This window comes from Eumetopias jubatus, unplaced genomic scaffold (genome assembly GCF_037043125.1).
Source record: "Eumetopias jubatus isolate StellerSeaLion01/CBP00866 unplaced genomic scaffold, mEumJub1_p1.0 scaffold_15, whole genome shotgun sequence".
NCBI classification, from domain to species: Eukaryota; Metazoa; Chordata; class Mammalia; order Carnivora; family Otariidae; genus Eumetopias; species Eumetopias jubatus.
Window position 1 is genome coordinate 28,425,725 of NW_028274821.1, and position 27,668 is coordinate 28,453,392.

At 43.3% G+C, this 27,668-nt stretch overlaps 1 protein-coding gene across 1 annotated transcript; it reads right to left on the minus strand.

Annotated features, from left to right (window-relative positions):
* Nucleotides 1–218: 218 nt before the first annotated feature.
* Nucleotides 219–27,589, minus strand: FBP2 (fructose-bisphosphatase 2). Its single transcript, XM_028122302.2, is given in 7 exon segments — nt 219–413; nt 3,509–3,628; nt 9,862–9,999; nt 12,162–12,302; nt 20,833–20,925; nt 23,200–23,362; nt 27,420–27,589. Coding segments are annotated over 7 exon segments (1,020 nt in total).
* Nucleotides 27,590–27,668: the final 79 nt, after the last annotated feature.

Consider the following 27,668-nt stretch of genomic DNA (forward strand, 5'->3'; position numbering starts at 1 on the left):
TCCCACGTGAGTTTTTAATTTTGAGCCCTTCGCACGGAGCACAGAATCGCCTCTGGCTTCTAGAGCTGTGCGGAGCACGTCACTGCTGCTCTTCTGGGGGGGACTCAGGGGGGCTTTGCCTTTTGTTACTCATCACCAGTGTTTACAATGATCGTTCCCTTAGGGCCCTTAATAGAAGGGACAAGACAAAGAAAAGGCAGCATTCAGGGTGAAACCCACTACCTGCCTGCCTAGCTTTTCTGTACACAGGTGAGGTATTCCTTCACATCATCCGGGGACCCCAGAATGAGGGGGACTCGTTGGTGAATGGACTCCGGCTTCACATCCAGCACAGGCTGGGTGCCTGTGGTCGCCAGGCCTCCAGCCTGCTCTATGATATAGGCCACAGGATTGCACTCATACAAGAGCCGGAGCTGTGGAAGAAAGAGAGTCAGGTGGACAAGCTTGGCAAGGGGCCAAAAATCCCGAAGCCACACCCCTAAACCTTGCTGGGGAATTCCAGGAGGTGAACTTCTGTGTCTTCTTAGCATGAATACACTGGGTTCATCACCTTGTCTTTGGGACACTGCTGGTCAGTCTCTACCTGTCTTGTGACCTTTGTGTTTATGAGAGGCCTGCCTCCTCCCTTAGGAGTATGAGATCGAGACACTTGTTTGTTGTTGGTTCAGCAGTGAGGCAAACTGACGCTGAGGCCTGGTCAGGAGCCTCTGTATGTGAGGCCTTATGGCTAGTGAGGAGTCCAGCTTAGATGAGACGGAAGGTCACCTGGAGAGTACTAGGTGGCCTCTCAGGATAACCTCAGTGTTTGAGATCATGTGGCAGAACCCCACATCTCAAGTGTCAACGTGACCAGGTAGTTTGCTGGGGTTTAGACGGCCTTTTCTCTTGGCCCCCAAGACTGAGTTAATGTCCACTGCTTGCACTGCTGTAGCATCCTGCACGGCCCTCTTCAGTTTGTCACACTGAGGTTTGCTTCATATCCTTACACGCTCACCCTTGAGGGCAGGGACAGAGTCTGTCTGGGTTGGCCACTGTGGCATCTCCCTTCCCAGTAATGTCTGACACAAGGAAAGTGTCCCAACAAGGCTACTGTGTCCCTTGCCCCAGGGCTCCCAGTGGAAGGCAGAAATGGGCAGTGTGGGGAGGGTAAGGTCAGCCTGTGCCCTGCTTTTCAGGTTGTGCCTGTGGACCCAGGGCTGAGCCTCTCCTGAGGAAGGCCTTCTTTTTCTACCAGGCACTATGGGAACTAGCAGGCATCTGCCCTGCATCCGGGGAGTGGCTGGGGAATTAAATTGAAATGGGCTGAACCCAATGCCTTTTTAAGGCCTATTTCAGTGATTATGCTGTGATTCCCTCCTGACCACCCCAACCCCCACCAGACACACACGCACATCACATTAGATTCAGGGTGACAGTCGGCTGCATGTTCTAACTCAGTATCATACTATCTTCCCCTTCCTTCCCAATAGGAGTAAAATCTGTATTTAAGAGAAAACAAGTTCCTCTCTAATCAGCTTACAAAGTGGTTGAGCCAGCTTTCTGTAGCCTTTTCTTTCCCATTCTTTTCTTCAAATCCATTCTGAAGATCATTTGAAACTCTTCGAGAAGCAGTCATATCTTGTGCTAATTTTTGAATCATTGTTATTTCATGGTGAGAAACAAAATATCTCTGGTCTAGGTTAGAGAGCCAGGCATTCAGGAGAGAGTAAGTTAAGACTCCAGGGGGCATACTGCCATTTTGGTAAAACAGTATACACTGCCCTCACCTTAGACCTCCAGCTCTTGGAGCAGTGGGTACCCTGGCAGGGTGCAAAGAAGCCCCAGTGGGTATGGACACACTTGGATCTGCTAGTTTTGTCCCTGATCATCCACAGGAGGGACACTGGAGGCCAATCAGTCCTGGACAGCTACCTGTCAGCTTCTAGAACTCAGCTCTTTCTTCCCCTTTTCCTTGCTCTGGGTGCTTGAAGATGAGGGGTTTGGGATGTCAGACAAAGTCTCAGACTGTAATTAAGTAGCCTTTGTTTGTACTATGTTGATTCAGATACTTAAAAGAAAAAGAAAAAAGCACAACATCCTCACATAAAATTTGCCTTTGAGCCAAGGCTGCCTTTCACCTAAAGTTGCCCTTGTAGTAAATTCATCTCAAAACACAATGTACAGGTCTTCATGTTGCTTTGACCTGCAGTCCATGTGATCTACTTTTTTTCTGCAGTTAAAATCTAAACAGATATACAGAGACAAGCACACATAGGTGAAAAGGCATACACACCTACCGCACCCCCAAAACACACACCAATGCGCTCACAGAGACCACAAAAGCTAAAACACAGAGTTCAGGAGCCAATGATACTTTCAATAGGGCTGGTGGTGATGGTGCTATGAATATATAGATCTATACATGGAATTACATGTACTTATGGAAATGTCTCTATAGTTACATGGGCATATTTTCTGGCTCATTGTAAATCATTTTAACAATTATTAAGAAATAACCTAACATTTTCTGTGTTGGAACTGAGTAGGCAGCAAGAGTGGTTCTATGTAGGCATTCTCTCATTTTCTAGATCTCATTTACTACCCCGTGCCAGCACCCATCATGAAGACTTGGCTGTGATTCTTACTTCCAAAAGTTATAATATACCTAAGCTCAACACTCACATGAAGAGAAATTCCTGACACAAAAATCTTCCCTCTGGTCTCATGTGCTCTTAGATTTCTTATCATGGCTTTGAATCTGGCATTCCAATAATTCAAACTGCACACGCTGGGAGACAAATATACATGTGGCCAGTTGTTGGTGTGTCTGAGAATACAGTAGATTTTTGTTTTGATTTGTCTACTTACCTACGACTTCTGTGATTGGCTAAAAATCAGACAGGTTTCCATGGGAGGGTCTATTCAAGATAGATGCATTTGGATCATAAGATTCCCATCTGATCATATAAGTATTTTGGGGTTTGTGTCATAAAGTTGCAGTATGATCACCCAGGAGCTACCTTTCCAGAAGTACGAAATAAGTTCTGACCAGAAGCTCTTATTCTGGAGTTTGGGAACTCTCTAGAGGATTCATGGGTAGACTTCAGATCATCTGTGAACCCCCTAAAAACGTGTGTAAAATATATGTTTATGTGCATTTTTTTTCCTGGGAAGTAGATCCATACCTTTCATTAGATTCTCAAAGGGTCTATCATCCAGAATCAGGTGATGCTGAAGCTACAAGTCAGGCACAGGATATAGAAAACAGTAGATGAACACAGCTGACTTATGGTGAATGATGGGCATGAGGCCTGGGAATTCCAAGGCCAGTGTAAATTGCCAATAACAACTTCAGCTTCTACCACAGCCTCAAAATTCATTAATGGGAAATACACCTCTTTTCTCTTCCACTGCCCACTCACAAACAGATGTGAAAAGGACAGAGCAGTAGCCAAAAAGCAGGCATGAAGGGAAAGGGAACTCCAACCAGCTTACTGAGTGATATAGCCAGGGGACAAATGAGAATTACCTTGCCCTTAGGACTTTTCTGATTCGCCGGGTACAGGAAGATCCCTCCATAGACCAGGGTGCGGTGCACATCGGCTACCATAGAGCCCACATACCTGGCCCCATAGGGAGCACTGCCATCCTAGAAGGCAGAGAGAGAAGAGACAAGATGTTCACCTGGATTACATACTCCCTTACCCCACATATCCTGCCTTAGGAGGTTTGCAAAGCAAAGAAAAGTAACTATTAAAGGCTTTTAAGGAAAGAAGGAGACATCAGCAGCATGTAGGTTTGGATTAAACAAGCAAGAGATATTCACACACACACCCCAAAAAAAGGATTAAATTGCAATAAAAGCAGGCAGTGTAGGTGATTCCAAACCCTGAATATTAGGTGGAATGCCAAAGTAGTACTGTTCACAAATCATGTGTAAACTCAGCTCAATAAATAATTTTTTTTAGCATTTTATTTATGCCTGGCACCAGGTTGGGCCCTGAGGATGCCAAAAATAGGAAGACAGTCTCTGCCCCCAAGGAACTCACCAACTGAAGGGGGAGACTAGCATACATAAATGAATAAAAATAAATGAATTTACTCCCCACCACTCGGGGGTGGGAGGGATGGGGTGGCTGGGTGATAGACATCGGGGAGGGTGTGTGCTATGGTGAGCACTGTGAATTGTGTAAGACTGTTGAATCACAGTTCTGTACCTCTGAAACAAATAATATATTATATGTTAAAAAAAGAAGAAGAAGAAGATAGCAAGAAGGGGAAAATGAAGGGGGTGGAAATCGGAGGGGGAGACAAACCATGATAGACTATGGACTCTGAGAAACAAACTGAGGGTTCTAGAGGGGAGGGAGGGTGGGGGGATGGGTTAGCCTGGTGATGGGTATTAAAGAGGGCACATTCTGCATGGAGCACTGGGTGTTATACACAAACAGTGAATCATGGAACACTACATCAGAAACTAATGATGCAATGTATGGTGATTAACATAACATAATAAAAAAATGAATTTACAATTTTATGATAAAAAGATGAATAACCCAATTTTAAAAATAGACAAAAACCTACCTTACACCACATGACAAATTAATTCAAAGTGGATGGAAGACCTACATATTAAGAGCTAAGACTATAAAAGTCTTAGAAAATATCAACAGACTTTTTGGGGAAGAAACTTGAAAGAACTGGTATCAAAATTTTCTAGCAAAGAAAACAGGAATATTTGTGAAAATGAAGAACAAGGAAAAGAGTATCTCTACCAAATCTAAGAGCATACACTGAACTAACAATATTTGCATATGCAAAGAAGAAATGCAAACACTGACCAGTAGATCAGAATAGAGACCAGTCCTGAGCCTAAAGATAGATGAGAATTTCGTTTATGCTGAACAGGACCTTGCAATCAGTGTGGGAGAGGACGATTAGCGAACAGCGCTGGGCTAGCTGCTTGGAGAAGAGGATCCCAACCTCATTCTTTACAGCCAAATTATTTCAAGATGGAGAGAGTTAAAAGGAGAAAATCAAAAATAATTTAGAATAAGGCTGTCCAGTGAAGTTCTCTGTGGTGATGAAAACAGTTTTTAGCACCATTGTCCCATATAGCAGCCCCTGACCACGTGTGACTGTTGAGCTCTGGTAACGAGACAGGTGTAGATGAAAACAGAATTTTACATGTTATTTACTGGCAAGTATTTTAAATTTAAATAGCCACATATGGCTAATAACTATTGTATTGGACAGCACAGAAGAAGAAAATATGAGTACATTAATTTATAATTTGGTACACAACACCCATTAGATAGAAAGAAAGATAAATTTGATAACATAAAATTGTAAACACCTCTATGGAATCAAAAGCTGAAAGGCTACACATATTTCTAACATGAATAACAGATAAAAGGCTAGTTTCCTTCATTTACTAAGTGCTTATACAAGGCAACAAGAAAAAGATAAATAATACTAATTAAATATTTGCTAAGAACAGAAATAGGCAATTTACTAAGACAAAAGTAGGTGCTCAATAAATACAAGGAAACAACAAAAACCATAATTAAACATGTGCAAGTCAAGCCACAAGGTTCACCTTTTTACCATCAGATGGACAAAAATTTAAAAAGATTCACCATATCTGCACTGGCAGGGACACAAGGAAATGGGTACTCTTCCATATCATGCCAGAGGGTATAAACTGATGCAACTTTTCTGGAAGAATATTTGGCAACATGAGCACATGAAATGCTCATACCCTCTGACCCAGCAACTTCAGCAAGATATGTGCCCTACAGATATACTTGCAAAGGTAATGAGCGTACACTTTTGGGATCTCCATTGCAGCTCTGTGTCTCCTGATGGAAAATCAGAGACAAGCAAAGCTGCTTTCCATAAGCAATTAGCTCGATGTGTCCCGTCAACACAAGGCTGGGCAGCCCTTTCAGTCAATGCCACAAATCTGTATGTACTTGTATAGAACAATCTCCAAGTCATGAAAGAGAAAATCAGATGAAGCTAATATGCTCTACCTGATGTTCTTAAAGGGTGGTGGGGTAGATATGGAGATGAATGTGCATTATCCCTCCCACCGTCCCAACTCAAAGAATAAAATCAACACTTGGCAGTGGTCATCCCTGGAAAGAGCAACCTGGCTGGGGGTAAAGGAGAGAGGAGACTTTCACCTTTAATTTTGTATATTTCTGTATGTTTTACATTTCCTAATCTTAGATTACTTTCTAAAATTGAAGTAAAATTCACATCAGATAAAATTAACCATTTTAAAGTATATAATTCAGTGGCATTTAATACCTTTGTCATGTTGTACAACCATGACCTCTATCTAGTTACAGAACATTTCTATTACCTAAAAGAAAACACTAAAACCATTAAATAGGCTTTGTCCTCCCCTCCCCCAGTGCTTGGCAACCATTAATCTGCCTTCTGTCTCTATGCATTGACCTTGTCCTTGCATCTGGCTCCTTTCACTCAGCATAAATGTCTTTGAGATTCATCATGCTGTGGTATTTCATCAGTACTTCATTCCTTTTCACAGCTGAATAATATTCCATTGTATGGATGTACCACATTTTTTCATCCGCTCATCAGCTGATGGACATTTGAGTTGTTCCTGCCTTTGGTTATTGTAAATAATGCTGCTATGAACATTTGTGTGCAAGTTTTTTCTGAATATATTGTTTTCAATTATTTCAGGTGTATACAGAGGACTGGAATTGCTGGGTCATACGGCAATTCTATGCTTAATTTTTTGAGATATATTTCTTTTAAAATTTTGTTAACAAGAATAGAAATTGCAGTTTCAATCAGTTGGAAGCATTATGGACTATTTAGTGTTTTCTCCCTTGGGCCTTTCTGTATTAAAAAATAGTAATTGAAAGTATTTAAAAGAGAAAGCAGCAGCTTCATGCCAACACCCGCCAGGCCATCCTCTCCTGCGTTCATCTCTGCCCTTCTCTCTTCTCAGAGAATTGCTGAGGGAAGGGGGCCCAGATTATTTTCCCTACTTTCCTTTTAATCTTTCTAAGGGATCACTGCAAACCTCCACCATAGCCAGGAGGATGCCCACCCCTCTGTTGAGGGTATCCCCATTTGTCCAAAGTCAAAATTCCTTTTTGTATCTATAGGTGGAAATCCTAGAAAGTAGCATTGGGTTTCATTGTATCTCTGTTGTCTTATCAGTTAGAATTGGACACTCCCAAGACCATCAAGCACTTCCGTCAAAATGATCATTGTTTTCATATCAAGAAGTAAGTCCCTCCCTGGACTCTCAAGCCTTGCCTGAGGAAATTATCAAGCACTCACACTGGTTTCCTGCTATTACATGTAGACTAAACTTTCTGGGCCAGAACCAACTAATATCTGGTCTTCAATTTATGGAATTGTAAGGGATTTTATGTAAAAAGCAAGCAAGAAAAACCAAAACTTCCTAGAGACAAAACAACTCCTTTTATGCTAGGGACAGATGCATATTAAATCTAGAATTTTACATTAAAAAACAACTGGAGGATTCTGGAGACTTGCCTTGTGTTGGGGAATATATGCCTTTGCTGTTGAGAAGGGTCTCATCTTTGAATCAGTAATGAAATACTGATTAATATGTTGGGCTCAAAAGTCTACAATTTCCATGATAAGTGAACACTGACTTTCTATTTTCTAAGAGATACTACTCCCCTGAACAGCTATTGCAGAGTGAGGAGGAGATCAGAATAACCTGCTGTTTAGATCCTACTGCATGAGTCCCACCCGTTCAGCATACTGGGTGCAATAATGGACAGCCAACTACGGGCTATTTGAGTGACGTTAACCTGTTCTGTATGTAATGCATACATTCCCGTTTATTTTATTTTTGTCTCACTGTCTCCATTCTAAATCTGTAGATTAATTTTATAATGTAGTAAAATGTCTAAGAAGCTGCCCAGTGCAGCGCTTTCTCAAGTGTGGATGGAAATCCATCAATGGGTTATAAAATCCATTTAATGGGTCATTACTAAACATGTTTTTTTCAAATGAAATGCAATCTAAACAAATGCAATGGAACAGAACAGAAGAGATCAGATCAGAACAGAATAGAATTGAATAGAAAAGAATGAGAAAATATCTTAGAGCACAGTAGACAGTAAGGCAGTTTACTTTTGTTTCAGTGGGGCATGTGTGAGTGTGTGTGAGCATGCTTGCACACATGTGCTCTGAATTAAACACATAAAATGCATTGTTATTAATGGTCACAGTCAAAAATTCTTCAGAACCACTGGCCTAATGGACCCTTCTTATTCCTGGGACATCTCTTGTGAAACTGTGTAGATCCTCTTAAGGAATTTACTCCATTTTGTAAAATTGCAAAATGTAGCTTTACCTTAGAACCTAGCATCTTTCTTCTAGCTGTAGTCAAACTATCTAAGCTGGCCTGTGAGAAAGGATACAAAAGAAACATCTTTTTTAAAGAGCAGAGAGCATTATTTGGGAGGAAAAATAGTTAAAATGGAATTGAGAAAGATCTTAAATATCTTCTAAGAGTTCCAGTTTTACTGCGAGGGCAAGGGATTTATGTTTCTTCCTTGACTAGCATAATCATGCTCTTTGCATGGTTTTCCATTTGGGAGCCCAGCCTGTGGTAAGATTTACAAGGGGTCCTCATGGGGTCAGCCTGTTCACCAGCTGTCGGTCACTCATGAGCTGATGCCTTTTTTCTCATTTGAAATCTCCCCTTCAGAGAGATTTATGGTATTTTTTTGTGCAGGCCTTTGATTTTTTAGTGGTAACATAAATATCTTCTTTTATGGGCTCAAGGAGAGGTACCTTTTAGCTTAGAATGAGAGCCACTATGAAACATCTCCAAGATCAGAAGCATGTAAATAATATTGACTTTATCAACCTTACAATTCACATCCTGTTACTTTTGCCCTCAAGACATTGGATGGGTTTGTGCGTGATGGCAAAATACAACCCTATGAAGGAGAGTTACAGGAAACTGCATTTTTGAGAACTTCACTTAAAAAACAAATGAAAGAAAGTAGAAAGTTCTCGATAGCTTCAGCTTGGGGCCACAAAGCAGGTCCTGGGATCCTGTTGACTGACTGCCTCTTGGTCCCATGGAATCATGAGCTCTTTTTCCTTGGAGTTTATGAGGACTTCCAGGGACAGCCAGGCAGGTACACCATACCACTGCCTTCCCACCACAGGATAAAGGGCCTCTCTTGTGACATCCCCCAGAATTTGTTGAGAGTTGGTCCCACTTGTAAACAAGCTTGCATTCCTCTTCCAATTTAGAACAGACTTTACGCTCTTGATCTGGAAATTCTTTGACTCTGCTTCCACACCTGTCTTAAAAGCTCTCTTAGTATGGTGAACATACTGAATGGATTCTTTGGGCTGCATTAACAGACACATGAAGTCCAGAACTTGGTAATCCCGTTGAGAGACAAAGACCATCCTAAAGCTTGGGGTAAACACAGAACATACGAATGGGACTTTCAAATATAATTACTACACCTAAAAGCAAATATAAGTGAGTGACCAGAATCTATATAGGTGCTCAGAATCTATATATATATTGCTCAGCAAGCAAATGACCTGGCAGGTTCTGGCCTGAACCCTGAATTTTGAAAATGTGGTCTGTCTTCTTCATAAACAATGTCTCCTGGAAAAACTAAAGTAGGGAGTATTATCTTGAGTAGGTAATTTTTAGCTGTAAAAGACGTTGCTCGTTTATGAAGAAAGGCAGAGTCTGCCATTCTCATACTGACCAGAGTCATAAACAGTGGCATCACCTCTTTCAGCCAGGCTCCCAAAGCCACCACCCAAACAGGACCCACTGAGGCAGCATTCTCCCTGCTACTGCCTTAGGCTTTCTTCACTCACCTCAGGAAATTTCTTTCTCTGCACATATTTTGAGGTGGCAGCATCAAAATACTTGGCATAGCCCTCATTGAGACTGTAGATCTTTCCTTTCTGTTTTATCTTGACATCTTTTTCCACGAGGACAAATTCACCGAGAGCCTAGAAAGATGAAAAGAAACACCTGGAAGAAGAGAGATACCAGGAAACAGAAGCCAACCGCACAGTCCCCAACAATCAGAGAGCATCGGAAGGTATGGGCCTGTTCGAGGAGCCCGGCTGTGCCATGTCCTTCGGCAGCTCCAGCGGTGCTCTAGCAAGAGATGAAATAATTCAAAGGACAGAGGGAAGGTTTCCTTGCTAATTTTCACTGCCTGACAGGTTACTCATTTATAGGGAAGCTCAAAGTATTAGTGCTCCAAGTTCTCATTCCTGGTTAATTCCTAATGTTTCCCAGAAGATTTGGGCCATCGACAATGAGAGGAAGAAGTTTCATGGACAGGATTCATCATAAAGGTGGGGGATGCAGTTGCCCTACAAATGTGTGGTCTGTTTATTCTAATGACTCAGTCCTAGAAACCATGAACGATTCCCAGTATCCCAGTGACTCTTAGACAGGGTAATGAGGAAATCCCTTCAATCAGAAACTGTATTCACTTGGCATAAGAAATAAAAAGGAGAAAAATGAAAGAAATCATCAGAATTACTAGTAAAATTGTGCCCACTGCCCCCACCATGGTTACTCTGCAGGACATTCCTCAGGTACCCATTTATCTGAGTGCTTATGGATGTGATTAGGGGGCTGCAGGTATCACCTTGAAAGGCTGGATGTCTCTTTAAGTCACAAGGAGGAAAACCAGGCTTGGAAATGTAATCAGTTTCAATGAACTTTGAAGACTAAGAAAGTGAAATCCCCCAGGATGATAGCTCACAGCTGGCAGCTAGACTAGAAGGTTCCTAATAAACATAGGAATTTATATTCCCAGAATATAAAGAGGCAAGACCATGCTGACCATGTCTGAAATAAGACAGTGGTGAGAATACTCAGCAACCACAGAAGTAACTAAGCATCCTTCCCCTCTGCTGTGAGTGATGACTTCTTCTTTACCAATGAATCTCTACCTTTAGAGTAGATCTAATCTTTAATCTTTAATCTTCCCACCTCCCAGATAAAAATTACTGATACACAATCATTAATTGAATCCACTCCCAAGCCAGAATTGACCCTCTCTTTCTTGAATCCTCCTGAGATCATCAAGCAAAAGCCCACTTGCTATAGTGTAAGTCCATCCCAACTCCCTCCTAGCATGACACTCTACTGTTCTTCTAGAGCACATCCATCCTTGTTCAGTAAACTCAACTTCTTTTTATTATAGGAAAGTTCCTGATAGTCTCTGGTTCATGAGCTTTAATAACTTGCTGTGGACATTTGTTGCTTTGGAGAAGCCCAGTGTGGAGTAACACTTTCTAAAAGCAGCCTCACTCCCTTTGAAGAATTAACTCTTCTCATTGGATGCCAGTCTAGGAAGACTGAGCCTCCTCCAGCCCAAAGTCAGGCATTTGACTTAGCTTGGCAAATTAGATATTCCTCCCTGGCACTTGAAACCTGAGTGAGAGACACAGAATCAGGGGTAGTGTCCAGACCAGACTGGCCATGCTGCAAGCCTGTTCCTGGGACTCCTGCATCCCAGTCCTCAAGACCTGCCCATCTCCACCCTGGGTCCTGAGCTTTACCACGAATATGGTAACATCCTTTACTTAACTGGGAAGAACATCTACTTTACCGGCAGTCCCACAAACCCATGCTGTCCAATAAGGTAACCACTAGTCACGTGTGGCAATTTAAGTTAATTAAAAAGACATAAAGTTTCAAAACTGAGTTTCTTAGTCACACTAACCACATTGCAAGTGTTCAATAGCCACATGAGGACAGCACAGATTACAGAACATATGCATGGTCACAGAAAGCTCTATTGGATGGTGCTGCTCTAAAAAATCCATGTTTCTGTCTAGACATTGGCAACATTGGGGTTTTTTAAATTATTGTATTTCTATAAGCCAAAGAGATTGGATGCACTTTTGTATTAGAAACTCCTTAAGGGCAGAGCCTGGTTGATATGACAGACCCCATAGAACACTTCAAACACCCTCCATTGGACACAGGTCATTAATGTTTTTTGATGTTGGTGTTGATTCCCCAACTAGCCTCTCTTGTCCCAAAAGCAAGAATTAAGAATGACCAGAAAATTACCCCAGCCGACTGGGATTAATGCACAGAGACGCACAGAGTCCTACGTACTGCTACTGCTACATTAGGTACCTACCGGGTCGAGCATGAAAAGGTCCACTCCTTGCCCAGTGGAAAGAGCCACCAGGGTTGCACTACCATAGAGGGCATAGCCTGCAGCCACGATATTTCGGCCTGGCTGCAGAGCATCCTTTTCAGAAGGCTCGTCCTCTGAGGTCTGCAGAAGAGAAAAGAGAAACAGGGGGTGTTACTGTCTCTGGACCGAACCCTTTGCCAGAGGCCTGGGCTTCAGATCTCCTTGAACCGCTGAAGGAAGTGCCGTCCTCAGAATTTTGAGCTGAAGCACATGCAGCTGGAGGGAATGCATTGCCAATGTAACAAATGGTTCTAGCTGAGCCATTGCAGAGGCCATCTTTGGACTTCTCCCTGGTTTCCGAACACATTTGTCTGCATCCTACCAAAAACCACCCCAAGATGCTAAAACCACAGCCCCTCTTAAAAATTATAAACCATGCTCCTTAACTGTTACAACAACCAAGGTCATTAAGCTTGATCTTGTGCCATATCTCGTTGTACGTACTCAATGGCCCTCTGAGGGAAATATGTTTATCATCTCCATTGTGTGGATGCAACACTCAGAGCCTGAACGTTTGGATAACTCACCTGACACCAAGAAGCCTCAGAGCTGGAGTCAAGCCCAGGCAGCCTGGCCCGGGGCTCTTCCCCGTTGCACGCGATGCACCTGGAAGGCCTTGCCCTTGCCTGCCCCCCACCTCCACCCCCACACCTCCACCCTGAGCCCACGTCTAGAGTTCTGAACGTTTTCTTGAGGAAGGTTTTCCCTTTGCCATGGCAGAAATGCCGGTGTGAGTGGGACTTCAGAGACAGGACAGGTGAGGATGCTGAGGAATGTTCTCAATGGAGGGGCAGAGCTGCAGCTGAGATTCCACTTTAAACCCACTTTCCCCAATACCTCTCGAAGGTTCCTTCCTTCCCCACCTCCTTGTGCTCTAAAAGGCAAGTGAATCAAATCTGATTAGTTTGGAAAAACGAGTAGCAAACTTCTGGGCTCGGCTGTGAGGAGCTGAGTTGGGGAGGGGGGAGGACAGGAGGCACACTCCGTTCTTTCCCCACCCTCATCTGGGGTTCTGACTTCACAGCAAAGCCTTCAGGGATGGGGGAGAATTCTGGACAAGCACTGGGGCTGGCTCTGGACCCTAACATCACTATGGACGGCAGATGTGACAGGAGCTTGGAAGGAGAGGCGAGTGGGCAGACTTCAATCAACTCTTTTCAAATCAGAAGAGCCAGATGGATGCAGCTCCACAGACCATGGCAAATAGCTATGATGAATGTGACAGGCTGAGGCTCCAAACTCACTTTCCCATAGCTGTTATACCCAAGGAGTGTGGTGCTCGGTGTGCAAGGGTTAAATGCGAACTATTGGCCTCACTGCTTCTGAGCCATTCGATTCCCCACTCTGTTTTCTAGCACAGCTACCTTGGCTGTTTAATTAGATGCTTTGTTCTCTCTAGATGCCAGTGGATTTTGGCTAAAAGTCCAGTCTAGAAATATCGCATAGAGATTCCTGCTGAGCAGAAAATTCCAGAGAATTGCAAAATGGTGGAGGTGAAGGAAATATCTTTAAAATTATGAAGACACACTGGTGATTATGTAAATAGGAATCAGAACAACAATATTGAGCCAGAATATTATACACACTTTAAAAATATGTCAATTATGCTAATTAATTCCCCTGTAGAATAACTTCTTCGGGGTAAAATAGTAATTTTTATTTATATAGGGCTTCATCTTTTTCAAAGTACTTTCATATCATCATGCTTTTGTGAAAGAATGGAGAGTCTCCCTAACCCTCATTTAAAAGTGAAGGGATGGAGGTCAGGAGAGGTACCCACACATTTTGAAACGAATGAGCGATAAAGCTGGGATGGGCCCACATCTCCCAATGCTAAGCCAGCATCCTTCTCAACACTGTCATGGAATATGGGGCCAGTCGGACCTTTGTGTGTAATATCCTAACAACTTCGCTGTAAAACCAATCTTCTTTAAGAGTGTCACGTTCCCTCTAATAATTTTTCCTTATTTTCACAATTTTGCATTTTTTTGCAACTAATTGCATTTTTATTTGACTTGGACATGTTCAATAAATTGTTCTTATTTCTAATTCCCAGCCACATAAGGATTTTGAGAACCAGGCCCTGTAGCAGACTCTCAAAGTGGACCACAGTATCAGCATCCCCCGGGAAGTTGTTAGAAGTACAAATACTTGTCTCCGCCACCGCTCCCCCAATCAGGCCTACAGAATCAGAAACTCTGGGCCTCAAGAAAGCTTCCAGGTCATTCTGAGGCATGCTAGTTTGGGAAACACAGCTCTAAAGCATGAGTTCTTAATCTTCAGAAAAGTGGAAGGTTTTTTACTAAAATCTTTAGTCTTCACCATCGAAGCTTCTGAAACACCTTCATTTGGCCACCAGAAGGACCACATTTTCTGTGTTTTAAACCAGAGGTCTGTCCTGCTGATTTCTCCCTGACCAGAGGCTGCCCTTCCTCTGAGCTGTGGTCCTGCAGCCCCCACACAGCTAGCACCCTCTCTGGGGCCCTCTGGGCTCTACGCTGGGACTTGAAAGTGAACCACTCCTTCCTTACTGGCTTCACTGGCTTCTAATAACAGGTGGAAGTCTCTGGCCTAAAGAAATAAGAAAAAATACTTTCTAGATCATAAGACTTCCCTCTAGCCACTGCCTATCTCCATCTTCATCTAGGTCCTGGAGTCTAGAATGCCTGTCTATACTAGCTATCTTTCTTCTTCTGCCCCCACTGCAGGCTGCCAGGTATGACCCCCATCTACCATCTCAGGAGCACACTGTCCCGTCCTCCTTACCCTACCTTTGGGCAATGTTGGGTCACTTGGCTGCTGTCTCCATCTTGATATGGGTCTCTCCTGAGCATCTGTCCACCTCCCTCTTTTCTGACCTCCGATATTGTGATTTATAAGTAATACCTATTTGCGCATTCAGCTGACCAAAATGCACTTCTCATATATACTTAGTTTTTGCCCACAGTTCCTGGCTCACAGCTTCCAAAACCCTCAGACTTCCCTTAGTGTTGAGAGTAATAAAGTGTCTTTGTCATGCTGATGGTGACTTTTGGACAGCAGAAAAGGAGGGTGGCTTGTTGCCAGGAGAACCAACCCCTGTGATTAGAAGGTTAGAACTTTCAGCCCCACCCCCTGACCTCCTGCGGGCATAGAAGGGATGGAGATGGACTCTCTCGCCAATGGCCAATGATTTCATCAAGTAAGCCTATGTAATGAAGCCTCCTTTAAACCTGAAAAGGACAGAGCTTGAAGAGGTTCTGGACTGGTAAACACCCAGAAGTTCAGGGAAAGTGGTATGCCTAGAGAGGGCAGGGACGCTCTGCACCCTTTCCCCATACCCTGCCCTAGGCATCTTTTCCATCTGGCTCTTCCTGAGTTATATCCTTTAATAATAAACTGGTGATCTAGCAACATGTTTCTCTGAGTTCTGTGAGCTGCTCTAGCAAATTAATCAAATTTGAGGAGGGGATCTTGGGAACCTCTGATTTCTAGTCAGTCAGTCAGAAGTACAGGTAACAACCTGGGCTTGGGACTGGCATCTGAATTGAGTTGCCAAGGAGGCGGGGGGGGGGGGGTCATTGGAACTTCCAATCTATAGCAGGTTGGTCAGAAATACAGATAATAGCCTGGGGTTGCCTTGTAGGACTGAGCCCTTCACCCCTGGATTCTGATGCTATCTCTGGGTAGATAGTGTCAGAAATGAGGTGCCCCAAAGCATTTGCTTTAATTCAACCTGATGAATATAAGAGAGCACTATCTTTTCAACTTGGCCAATTTGATGGCTAAAAAAAAATTACATTTCTTTTGTTTTAATTTCCATTTTTTTATAGTTAACAATGTAAACTTCATCGCCTTCTTGGCCAATTTTATTTCTTATTTTGTAAGTTGACCGTTTCATGTCTTTGTGTATTTCTCTCTCAGGGTATTTATCTTCTTGTTGTTTATTTTAATACCTTTTTCCATATGAGAGATAGTAATACCTTATATGTATTACATCTATTTTCCTCGAGTGCCATCTACCTTTTAATTTTATTTACAGTGTCCTTTTCTTTTGCAGTGCAATTTTTTGGTAATTAAAATTATTCGGGCACCTGGGTGGCTCAGTAGGTTAAGCGTCTGCCTTTGGCTCAGGTCACGATCCCAGAGTCCTGGGATTGAGTCCCACATCGGGCTCCCTGCTCAGCAGGGAGCCTGCTTCTCCATCTCCATCTGTCCCTCCATCCTGCTCGTGCACTCTCTCTCTCTCTCATTCAAATAAAATCTTTAAAAATAAATAAATAAATAAAATTATTCATTACAGCCCATATTATTTTCTTCTCTGTCTTTATGGTTAGATAGAATTTCTCCTATATCAAGACAAGGCCAGACAAATAGTCTTCTATGTTTTATTTCTTCTGTGTTTTATTTCTCCATGAAATTCATTAACCCATCTATAATTTATTTCAGTGCATGGAAAAAAGAAAGGCTCATTTTTTTTTCTGGTTTTGAGATTTTAAAGATCTACTTCACATTAGTCATCTCTATTGCTATGACAATCTTCTCAGAAAATCTCAGAGTAGTTTGCAAATGATTTAGTGTTATCTTTCTCCGGTCTTTTTATTTCTTCCTACCCCAATAAAACATCTAAATCTGTCATAGGTAAAGGAAGGGATGCATCCTATAGCCACTTACCAATAAAGTTAATGGCAGTTGCAAAGGCTCACTGTGTTTGGCGGTAGAGGGTATGGAAAAGTAGATCATTTTTCTTTGTATTGAGGTATAACTCACACATAGCAAAGCACACAAATCCGAATTGTACAGTTCAATGAGTTTTTACATACATGTAATATATGCTTATGTAACTACCAAGATCAATTTACAGAACATTTCTTTAAAAAAAAAAAAAGATTTTATTTATCCATTTGACAGAGAGCAAGAGAGAAAGCGAGAGAGCACACAAGCAGGGGGAGCGGCAGGCAGAGGGAGAGGGAGAAGCAGGCTCCCCACAGAGCAGGGAGCCTGATGCAGGCCCAATTCCAGGGTCCTGGAATCATGACACTCAACCGACTGAGCCACCCAGGCACCCCATTACAGAACATTTCTAACAACCTAGCAGACTCTTGTGCCCCTCCTCAATCACTATCACCTCCTCCAAAGGTAACCTCTACCCTGCCTTTTATCATGTGGACATCAAAAGGATAATTACTTTTGTCTGTTTTGGAACTTCATATAAATGAAATCACAAAGCATGTGTTCTTTTGTATCTAACTTATTTCCCAACATTATGTCTTTGCAATTTTATCTGTTATTGCACATAGAAGTTTTCTGTTCTTTTTCATTGCTATGTAGTTTTCTGTTGTATGAATACACCACAATTTATTTATCTATTCTAATGTTGATACACACTTGGGCTTTGTTTTCCACTCAGGAGCTACTATGAATCATTTGTCACATGTCTTTGGACAGACACGAGCACTCACTTATCTTGGGTGCGTATCAGGAGTGGATTTGTTGGACCATAATGTATGACTCTATGTTTATCATCAGCAGGTGCGATCCCAACTTTCCAAAGTGTTTGTGTTATTTTTTACTCCCACTAACAACGTACAATTCCCAGTTTCTTCATCAACACTGGGTATGCACTTTTCATTTTAGCCATTCTCTTGGGGTGAATGATGTCTCGTTGTTTTAATGTTCATTTCCCTGATGACCAATGATGTTGAGCATCTCTCTTGTGCTTATTATTAACCAGTTGTGGGAAAAAAAATCTCTTTAGTGAAGTGCCTGTTCGAGTCTTTGCCCATCCCTTTGATTAGATTGATGGTATTTTTTTTATTCATTTGTAGAAGTTCTTATTCTGCATAGGAGTCCCTCGTTGAAAATATGTATTGAAAATCTTTTCTTCCAGTATGTAGTTACCTTTTCACTCTCTTAATTTGTCTTCTGATAAGCAAAAGTTCTTAATTTTAATGAACAACAGTTCATTAGCCCTTTCTTTTATGGTTATTGCTTTCAATCTCTTGTTTAAGAAATATTTACCTTCCCCAAAGGCATGATGATATTCTCCTGTGGTTTTTTTTCTAGGAACATATTGGTAGTTGCCAGGGGCAGGGGTGGAAGGGTGAGGGGCAAATGGGTGAAGGTGGCCAAAAGGTACAAACTTCCAGTTATTAGATGACTAAGTTGTAAGGATGTAATGTACAGCATGGTGACTATAAGTTAAGAGTACGGATCATACATTTGAAAGTGGCTATGAGAATAGATTGTAAAAGGTCTCATGACCAGAAAAAAATATATATTTGTTTAACTATGTGAGGTGATAGATGTTAACTTACTATGGTGGTCGTCTCACAGTGTATATATATACATACACATATACATATGTACATACATATCTTAAATCATTATGTTGTTCACCTATTTTCATCCAATGCCATATGTCAACTATATCTCAATAAAATTAGAGGCAGGTGAGAAGCTATTAAGAGCTGTAATTGGTGGAGCTGGAGAGTCCGTTTGAGCCTCCGACCTGCCATGTCCTAACTGGTGATTTTAGTCGAGTCACTTCTCTGTGCTTCAATGTGTTCACCAGTAAGAAAGCGACAGCAGAATGTGCACCTGGCTCCCGGGCTGAGGCGAGGACTGACCCAGGAGCACGGTGCTTGCAGGTGGGCAGAACGTGCCCGACTCACGCTCAGCAGTCCGTAGTATTACCCATAATGTAAAAGCCAATGTTTAAAACCACCTCAAAGGTACAACGGGTGTCTTTTTCCAGAATCTCATAAAGATCACACCATCTGTCCCTTTATTTTTATCTCTATGCTATACCTCAAAGGGAGAAGCAAAGCTCCTTTATTCACCTAGCTCATTTTTGCTTGACCTCAAAACATCATCTCAATCTTTCACTCTCTCAAATACCAGAGAAAGTGTCTGGTCATTCTCACCTGCTCCCTCTGCAAAAGTCTCCTTTTCTCTCTTTGCAAGGAAAAAAAGAGAAGCACCAACTGGTAAAGCAAAATTCTCAGAGGTTCCCTCCTGTCCAGGGTGGCTTGGCTTCCAGTTGGTTCTCCAAAACAGGAGTAACAGAGCCCGCTCCTGCTCCTTGATGTTCTCCTCAGAAAGAAGCTTAGACTAATTCACATATCCTGCTAAGGTTAGTTTTCTGCTAAGCTGTTGCCCCTGAAAATCAAATTCTGGCCTCTTTCTTTGGACAACCGTCAGCGAGGCAGAAATATCTTGCAATATCAACATCTATGGACAGCACATTAGGTGAATGGGACACAGCCAATCCTCCCCCCACGTTTATCATCTAAGAGCACTAAGGAAAACACTCAGAGAAAGTCAATTACATGCACATTACAGAATTAGTGCCAAATCATAGTGTAGAAAGTCAGTGATGCCTGCAACTTGTTTGATCACTAGTTTAGTGGACAGAATGTGTGCTGTGAAGCCAGAGGCATGGGTATGGGCCTCTGCAACCAGCCTAGAGGGCAGATTACCCAACTGAACAATCCCTAAACCCATCCAGCACCCTTGGTCTCCCTTCTGCCTGAAAGCCCCCAGGGCAGAGGCCCAGCCATCCTGACTGGAGTGAGGACTGATCCTCAAATGAGATCTAATGTGGATTATGCGGCTTGACATGAAGTCTCTGGTGATACTGGATGGTCACAAACCAACCCACAAAATCCTCTGTTGTTGGGTATGTGGGGTAGGTGAAATGCCCCGAAGAGACACTAATCCCCAGAATGCTGTGACTGTGCTGCATTATATGTCACAAGGGACTTTGCAGATGTAATTAGGGTTACCAATTTAAAATAGAGAGATCATCACGGATTATCCAGATGGGCCCAATCTAATCAAATGAGCCCTTAAAATCAGAGAACTTTCTGAGGCTGAGGGCAGGAGAGATGAAGCAAAGTGGGGATATCAGAGAGATTAGAAGTCTGAGCAACACTTGGCCTGCCTTTGCTGTCTTTAAGGACATAAGAGGCACAAGCCACAGAATGTAGGAAGCTTCTAGAAGCTGAAAATGGCCCCAGCATCAGCCAGCCAAAAAAAAAAAAAAAAAACAAGGGTCTCCAACCCACAAGAGAATGGAACTGAACTCTGCCAACCACCTAAATGAGCCTGGGAGCTAATTTCCCCACCCCCAGCCTCTCAGGAGGAGGCCAGCCTGGCTGACACCCAGATTTTGGCTTTGTGAGACCCAAGCAGAGAACCCAGCCATGCCTGTCAGACTTCCAACCTACACAATGGTAGAACATAAGTGGGCATTGCTTTAAGCCTCTAAAACATGTGGCCAATTGTTACAGCAGCAATAGAAAATTAATACAGTAAGATCTGAGAAACAGCGGAGTCCTCAAATGCCACCAGGAACCTAATACCACATCTGATATTTGTGTCACATCCAGATTTTCAAAACCAGGCTCCATCAGTCCTCTGACATTACCTTCCCACCCAGGTGATGAAGAAGGCAATTGGAAAAGTACCACATCAGTTCTTCCAGTGAGGATCCAGAGACCGAGCAAGTTATGGTTTGCCTACAGTGCTGTGTCTGGTTAGTAGGAGGACAGAGACTAGAACTCCAAACCTGAACCTTCCAGAAACTACCAGAGGGAAGAGGCATTAAAGATCCAGACTGTCTACTCACCTTTCTATAGATAGCAAAGATGGTTCCAATGGAGGCCAGGCAGTCGATGTTGGAAGATCCATCCAGTGGGTCAAAGCAGACTATATACTTCCCCTAAATGCACAGAGAGAAGAACCACCTGATTGGCCCCCTTTCAAACAACACATTCTGTGTAAATGGCTGTACATGGCAGGTAACACTACATCAAAAAGTGATTTAGAGCAAAGGGCTATCCTTATCAAAAAATGCAATTACCAAGGAGAGCAAAGTATATCAGCATCTCTGAATCCTGAGCTCAGAGCCAACCTGCCCATAGACTGATGAGTTGATGCCCACATGGGGCGATCCAGGTCCCATCCACCTCCGCACCTCCTCTGGCTCTGCCCTCCCCTCCTGTATGGGCCCACTGGGGACTCAGAGCTGCCAAGGGTGTGAGAGGAAACCAGGTCCGAAATTGGCACCCGGCCCAGAAGGGGTGGAGAAGCTGAAGATGAACCCAGGCTAGCTCTATCCATATCCATGGTAAGGTCAGTTATAGATTTATTCATGATTCTTTCTGAACCTCTCTGCAGACAGGCTTTCCTCCAAGAGCATTTTTGCCAAAAAGACTTTGGAAAATCTCAGAACAATGTCCCAGAGCCTCTGGATTTATCTTATTAAGAGAGCTAGTATGCATAAGTAGTCTGGGGAATAAAAATACTGTCCTAGGTTTTGCTGCATCCAACCCACCTGTCCTATGTGAAGACCAGAAGACAGAGTGGGGGGGGGCGGATATTTCTAGCCCACCCACACTGCTGTCACAGGCTGCTCCAGCTGCCATTGCATAGAAAGAAATCACCAGATACTTTTTACAGGCCTCCTATGTGCAAGGTTCCGGGAGAGCTTTAGTGATAGGGAAAGGAGTCTCCGGGCTAATTAAACACAGATAACATAACATCAAGTAAGATGGGAGTCATTTCTCCCATCACTAAAATTACTTTTCCCTGACTTTCTGGTGAGTAATGCCCTAGCTTAAGCTGACCTTTATTTCTTTTGTATTCCTTGCTCAATGGGGGTGAGGATGGGCTAAAAAGTGGGATAATCCATAAATTTGGAAATTCCCCATTCTCCCTATAGATAATTCAACTGAGCCCATCTATTCATGCATGCATGCATTCAACAGATATCTGTTGAGCATCTAGCATATGCTGGAAAATGTTCAAGGAGCTGGCATGGAAGTAGGCATGGAATATTCAAGAACTAGCACCAAGACGTGTATAACTCAGGCCAACTGGGAAAGAAAATGATGGATTAGATTGGAGAGATGATTGGGGGCATATCAGTGGGAACTAAATGTTGAAAATAATCAGTGTAATGTAGTTTAAATTGTGTGAGACAATGAGAGTAAAGTGCTTTGCACAGTCCCTGGTATATAGCAGGTACTTAATAAATTTAGCTTTACCTCTTCCATCCTCTCAGCTAATTATGAAGAAATTGTCTCCAACACCGTGTATAAAACAAGGGCCAGTCCCAGGGTTTATTTTGCATCATAGCTGAACATGGGTTGAGTTTTTGGCCACCAGCAAACCCCTGTCTTTAAAGAACTGTTTGTGAGGGCGCCTGGGTGGCTCAGATGGTGACGCGTCTGCCTTCGGCTCAGGTCACGATCCCAGGGTCCTGGGATCGAGTCCCGCATCGGGCTCCTTGCTCAGCAGGGAGTCTGCTTCTCCCTCTCCCTCTGCCTCTCCCCCTGCTTGTGCTCTCTCTGTCTCTCTCGCAAATGAATAAATAAAATCTTTAAAAAATAAATAAATAAAAAATAAAAAGAACTGTTTGTGAAACCAGAATGACTACAGACCCTCCCCGGTCATGCCCTGACCATGTTTGCCATTGTATTAAGGCAAGAGCGCACGGTTATTATGGTTTCGAAATTCCTGTATGAGTCTAACAGTTTGTCAGGCGCGAAGAAATCTCTGCTGAAACCAGAGCCCCCTTGGAGAAGTGTGTGTTGGGGAGATGGGCCATAGAAGTGGGGATGGGAAGAGTATTGTCCTGCTCTTCCCAGGAACTCTACCTTTTATTGGACTTGATTTTGAAGCCACAAAAAAAATGCAGCCCTTGTTCCGGGCACCTGAAGTGAAAACCCATGAACCCCACCCACTGAGGCATTTTCAGTAAGTTACTGATTTATTTCCTGAATGAATCACCTCCCTGTTACGGAATTTTTTTCACGAGACACAAAAGACTTCTCGCTAAAAAAGTATGCAATCCGTTTTTTTTCAGAAAACAGAACTTAAGGAATCGAAGAAAATCCCGGAAACTAAAGAAAAAACAAGGCAAAGATTCTTCCCAACTCAGTAGTACCATCTACTGGTGAAGAGGGGAATTGCATTCCGGCCCTGCCCTCACCCTCTTCTCCTTGGTAGTGATAATCGCGTCTTTATTCTCCTCCGAAACCAGGACGCAGGTGCTGTAGGAGGACTGGAGCATGTTGATCACCAGGGAATTGGATAACACGTCCAGTTTCTTCACCTCATCCCCGGTCACGTTCACGCTTCCCGCAATTCCGTACCTAAGAAGAGGAAAGTCAATGAAATCGCTAAGGGAATCCAATCTCCAGCAAAGAAGCCGAGACGCTAAGACACCACCGTTGTATCCCGCCAATCCTCTCATGGCTGCAGAGTCTCCAAATTATACAGACCACGTACAACATGTCTCACAGCGGGGGTTCTCAACCTTGCTTCCTTTACACCTCGGGGATATTTTCGTATCCCCTTATTCACCCAGAATTCAATCTTAATAAAACACAAACCTGCATTCGGCAGTGGGAGGCAAAGGGAAAGACACATCGCCATCATTACTGACTCCAGCAAGTAAAGGCCCATGGCTTTCCAGCACTGAAGTCTCAGGTATCTCTTGATTACCCTCAAATAGTGGCCCGGTGGGCCGAATGAAAAATCGCTCTGTGGTAGCTTTGCATTCCTTAAGAAGGAAACTCGGGGTCATAATTAACTGATTTAATTTTGTTCTTCAGTACCATTTCAAGCAATGTAAGAAAAATTCTATCTAGCTTTATGTTTTGGAACGCCAAGGTCTCCCAGCTTCCACCCTCATGGGCAGGATTCTTCTAAAATGCCAACCAGATCACTCTGGTCTCACCCAGAGTTCCCAGGTTCCCCACAGTGGGCTTAAGGCCTAACCAAGGAAACCCGGTCCCACTCACCTCGCTCAGCCAGTCTAGCCTCTGGAATCCACCAGGCACACCCTTGCCTTACAGGTACCCCCGAGTTTGCCACCTTACCCCCACACTTTCCCCCAAGAGTGGCATGGCTATTACCCCACTCAAGCCTTTTTCATCTCAACAGCTACAAAGGTCCTGTGGCCACCGGTACCCAGCAAGCCGCTCCTCTCCTTTTCACCTTCACTCACTGTGTTTCCCCCACAGGAATGCTGTCTGCCAACCATCAGCTTCTCCCTACTCTCCCTTCTGATCCCTTCCGGAAGCTTCCGTGGTCCCACGACAGACCAGGCACATCCCCTGTCGTCCCTCCCACAGCATTTCACAATCTGTTCATGCGAATACCTTTCCTGCTGGATTGTCTGCTCAGGGAAGGCTAGAATGCTGGCCTACTACTGTACTGGTTTCCGTAGTGCTCAAGGAAGTAGTAGATGCTCAATACATGTTCACTGAATTATGAAAAAGGCAAGGCAGGGAAGTAATTTCCTTACTTCTCCCTTATTTAATGCCATTTATTTGTTGAAGGAATCCTCCGGTGGTTCTAACAGGTAGCCAGGGCTGAGAACCACTGACCTACCCTAAGCAGGGGACAACTCATTTCCCACCCTCTTCCTTGACTGACAGCCTTCCTCCAGGGGCCCTCTACCCTTAACCCCACCAACACCCCTCCTTCCAGAAAGAATGGAAGCTCATTCATAATGAGATCTAATTGACAACTGCTTCAAGTTAGGTCATGGATGCCAGAGAGCTTTATAACCCGCAGGAAAACATCTTTAACCATTTTAACTAATCTGAAAGCTTTACTGACAATTTTTAAATGGGATATTCTACCACTGACAGTAGAAAACCATGAAGATGTTTCCAGAAGAAGCACTCTAGCTTTCCCTTCTTCCTACAACAATGAGCGGACAAAAAAGAATAAAAAACATGAAAATTTCCGATCCCTTTTGCATTCATTAAGTTTGTGCCTAAAAATGTCTTCCCAGAAAAAGGAAGCAAAAGAATGAAGGGCTTGAGGTCCCCTGGATGGGAAGGGATAGGAGTATGTGGAAGTCCCATTTTCATAAGTAGAATTGCTCCAGGACCGAGAGCGACCTTCTAGTAATATGAGAAGCAATTCCAGGGTCCTGTTTATTAATCTCAGCATTTTGTTAGAAAGAAGGAATTTCCAGACAATGGGCCATTTTGGTGTTTCTTACTGAGGAGCCAGGGGAAGGATGTCATCTGAATTGGCAGGATGTGGGCTCCTGCCAGCCTGAGGACCTCAGCCTCTGAGAAGAAGGTGGATTCGGACATCTTGATTCGGTGGGCTGCACCTGCCACCTAGTGGACAATCGGCAGCATGGACCAGCCTGCCAGCAAATTTCCCCAGATCTGGGCTTGGAACCACTGTAATAATGAGCATTTACTGAGCATTTCTTATGGATCCGGCACTGTTGAAATCTTCATCCTATGGATTCACTAAGCCTTACAACAACCCTATAAGTTAGGGGCTGTTAGCATCCCCTCCAGTTTACAAATGGGAAACTGAGGTCCTGACAAGAGTAGACAATCACATGGAAGGAAGAGCCAAGTTCAATAAACACCCTATTATCCAATTCCTGAGTCTGCTTCATCTAGACACTCAACAGCCACAAAGTTAGAGTTCTGAAGCTGATTAGTACAACCCTACCACAGCAGCCGCTGCCTACCTAAGCAGCCTGCACAGAGGAGGAACTCATTAAAGTGGGCAGATCATACTGAAATGGCAGCAAGTGGCGAAGATGCCCAGAAAATGACTCAAGCATAGCAGGACCCATATACAGGGACAGGTAAAGTCACTATTTAGTGTCACTCAGCATGGCCCATTACCTCATAGGAGCAGGACAGACGCAAATGGCTGCACCTCGTATTCGTGAAAGTTCTTAATCATAGAGCTTGGTCATTGTTGCTGAATGAGGTAATAATAAGCAGGGAACGGAGATCACAATGCATCTTTTTTTTTTAAAGTAGGCTCCACTCCCAATGTGGAGCCCAATGCTTAACTAACTGAGCCACCCAGGTACCCCATAACACTATCAAATTTTTTGTATTAAAAGTACTAAATTGTTAAGAATTAATATTTTAAGTTATTAGATTTTGTTATTTCTTTTTGTTATTTCATTTTTGGAGGAATAATAATAATGGGTCCCTTCAACTTTTGAGAAGACCGCCACTGGAATTGCTACTAAGAAAATGGAATCCCAGAGAAAGCCAGCTTCTTTTTACCGCAGACTTAAACTGGACACTTGGCTGTGTGAAAATTAATAAAGGGAAACCTCACTAAAATTGAGTCGGGAGGCCAGAAGGGGGAGCCCTCACACAGTGCTGCTGGAGGTCATTCCGGAAGTGTTGTCAATTCCAAACCCCAACCGAAGAATCCTCCGGGAAATCATCAATTACAGGCCCCCACAGGGAAAGATGCACATCGCATCTCCTACAAGAAATGGACTACCCCGGCAACTCAGCCAGTCAGAAATCATTATGGCCCTGAACTCTTGCTTTTGTTCAAAACAACAATTTCCAATTTCCTCCTCCATAAAATAACCTTCTCCTTTGTTAGACCAGCCTATGGTTTTTGACATAGCTTGCTTGTCCTAGATTGCAATTCTCTGCTATTCCCCAATAAACTCATTTTTGCTGGTAAGATAAGTGACTTATTTTTTAAGGTCAGCAGCTGTGACAGCAGCTGTAGCATGAACTTGGCTTCGTTCTGTGCTTGGACAGAGTACAGAAGAAAACAAAGTGGAAGAACGCTCTGCATTCCCTCCTCCTAAATCCAGAACTTCCCAGCTTCCTGCACACCAAGTAGAGAAGAAGATAAAGAGTCACAGAGAAGAAACAAAAAATTGTTTTTAAAGCAAAAACTCCTTTCCAAAGTAAGACTGGAGTTTCAGGGCAGAAAGTTATTTTGTAAATGATTCCTAGCTCCTAGCAGGTTGACAAAGTTCATGGCAAGAAAATGCTCCTATCTGCTAAAGAGCATAAAGCGAAATAAGTCTTCCTCGCTCTTTCTTTGTGCCACAAGAAACAAGTCACCATAATTCAACCTATATTTTTAATGCAACAAGCCCCTGAGCTTATATTACATGGCCACTGGAAAAATTATATATTAAGAAAAGGAAAAAGAAAAATTTTATCTTTTTTTCTCCATACCATGTCTCCACGTATTTTGTTCCTTTCTTGAAACAAGTCAAAAGCCCTTTACCAAAGACAGAAACTTTTTAAAAAGCGCCTTCCCTCCAGGGCACAGAGGCAAATAGCTCTCGACACGGCAGGCAGCTGGCCCAAGCACCTGCAGCTTTGCCCATGCCCCACCTGGGCCTGAATCCCTGCGTGTCTGAGCACCCGCACCTGCTCCCCCCGGACTCACAGGTGAGCCAGGCCAGCCTTGCGCACAGCCGAGGATATGGCTTTGATGGCCGTCAGCATGGAGTTCAGTAGCTGTGTGAGCTCCCCGGTTCCTTTGGCCTGACGCCCCTTTTCCATAACGAAGCGAGTGAGGGTGAGCATGTCTGTTTCGAAGGGGCTTCTGTCTGACATCGTGGCAGGTAACTTTTCAAATCCTTCTTTTCTCCCAGGAAGCCCTGTTTATCTCTAAAGGCTGTAGCTCCTCAGTATC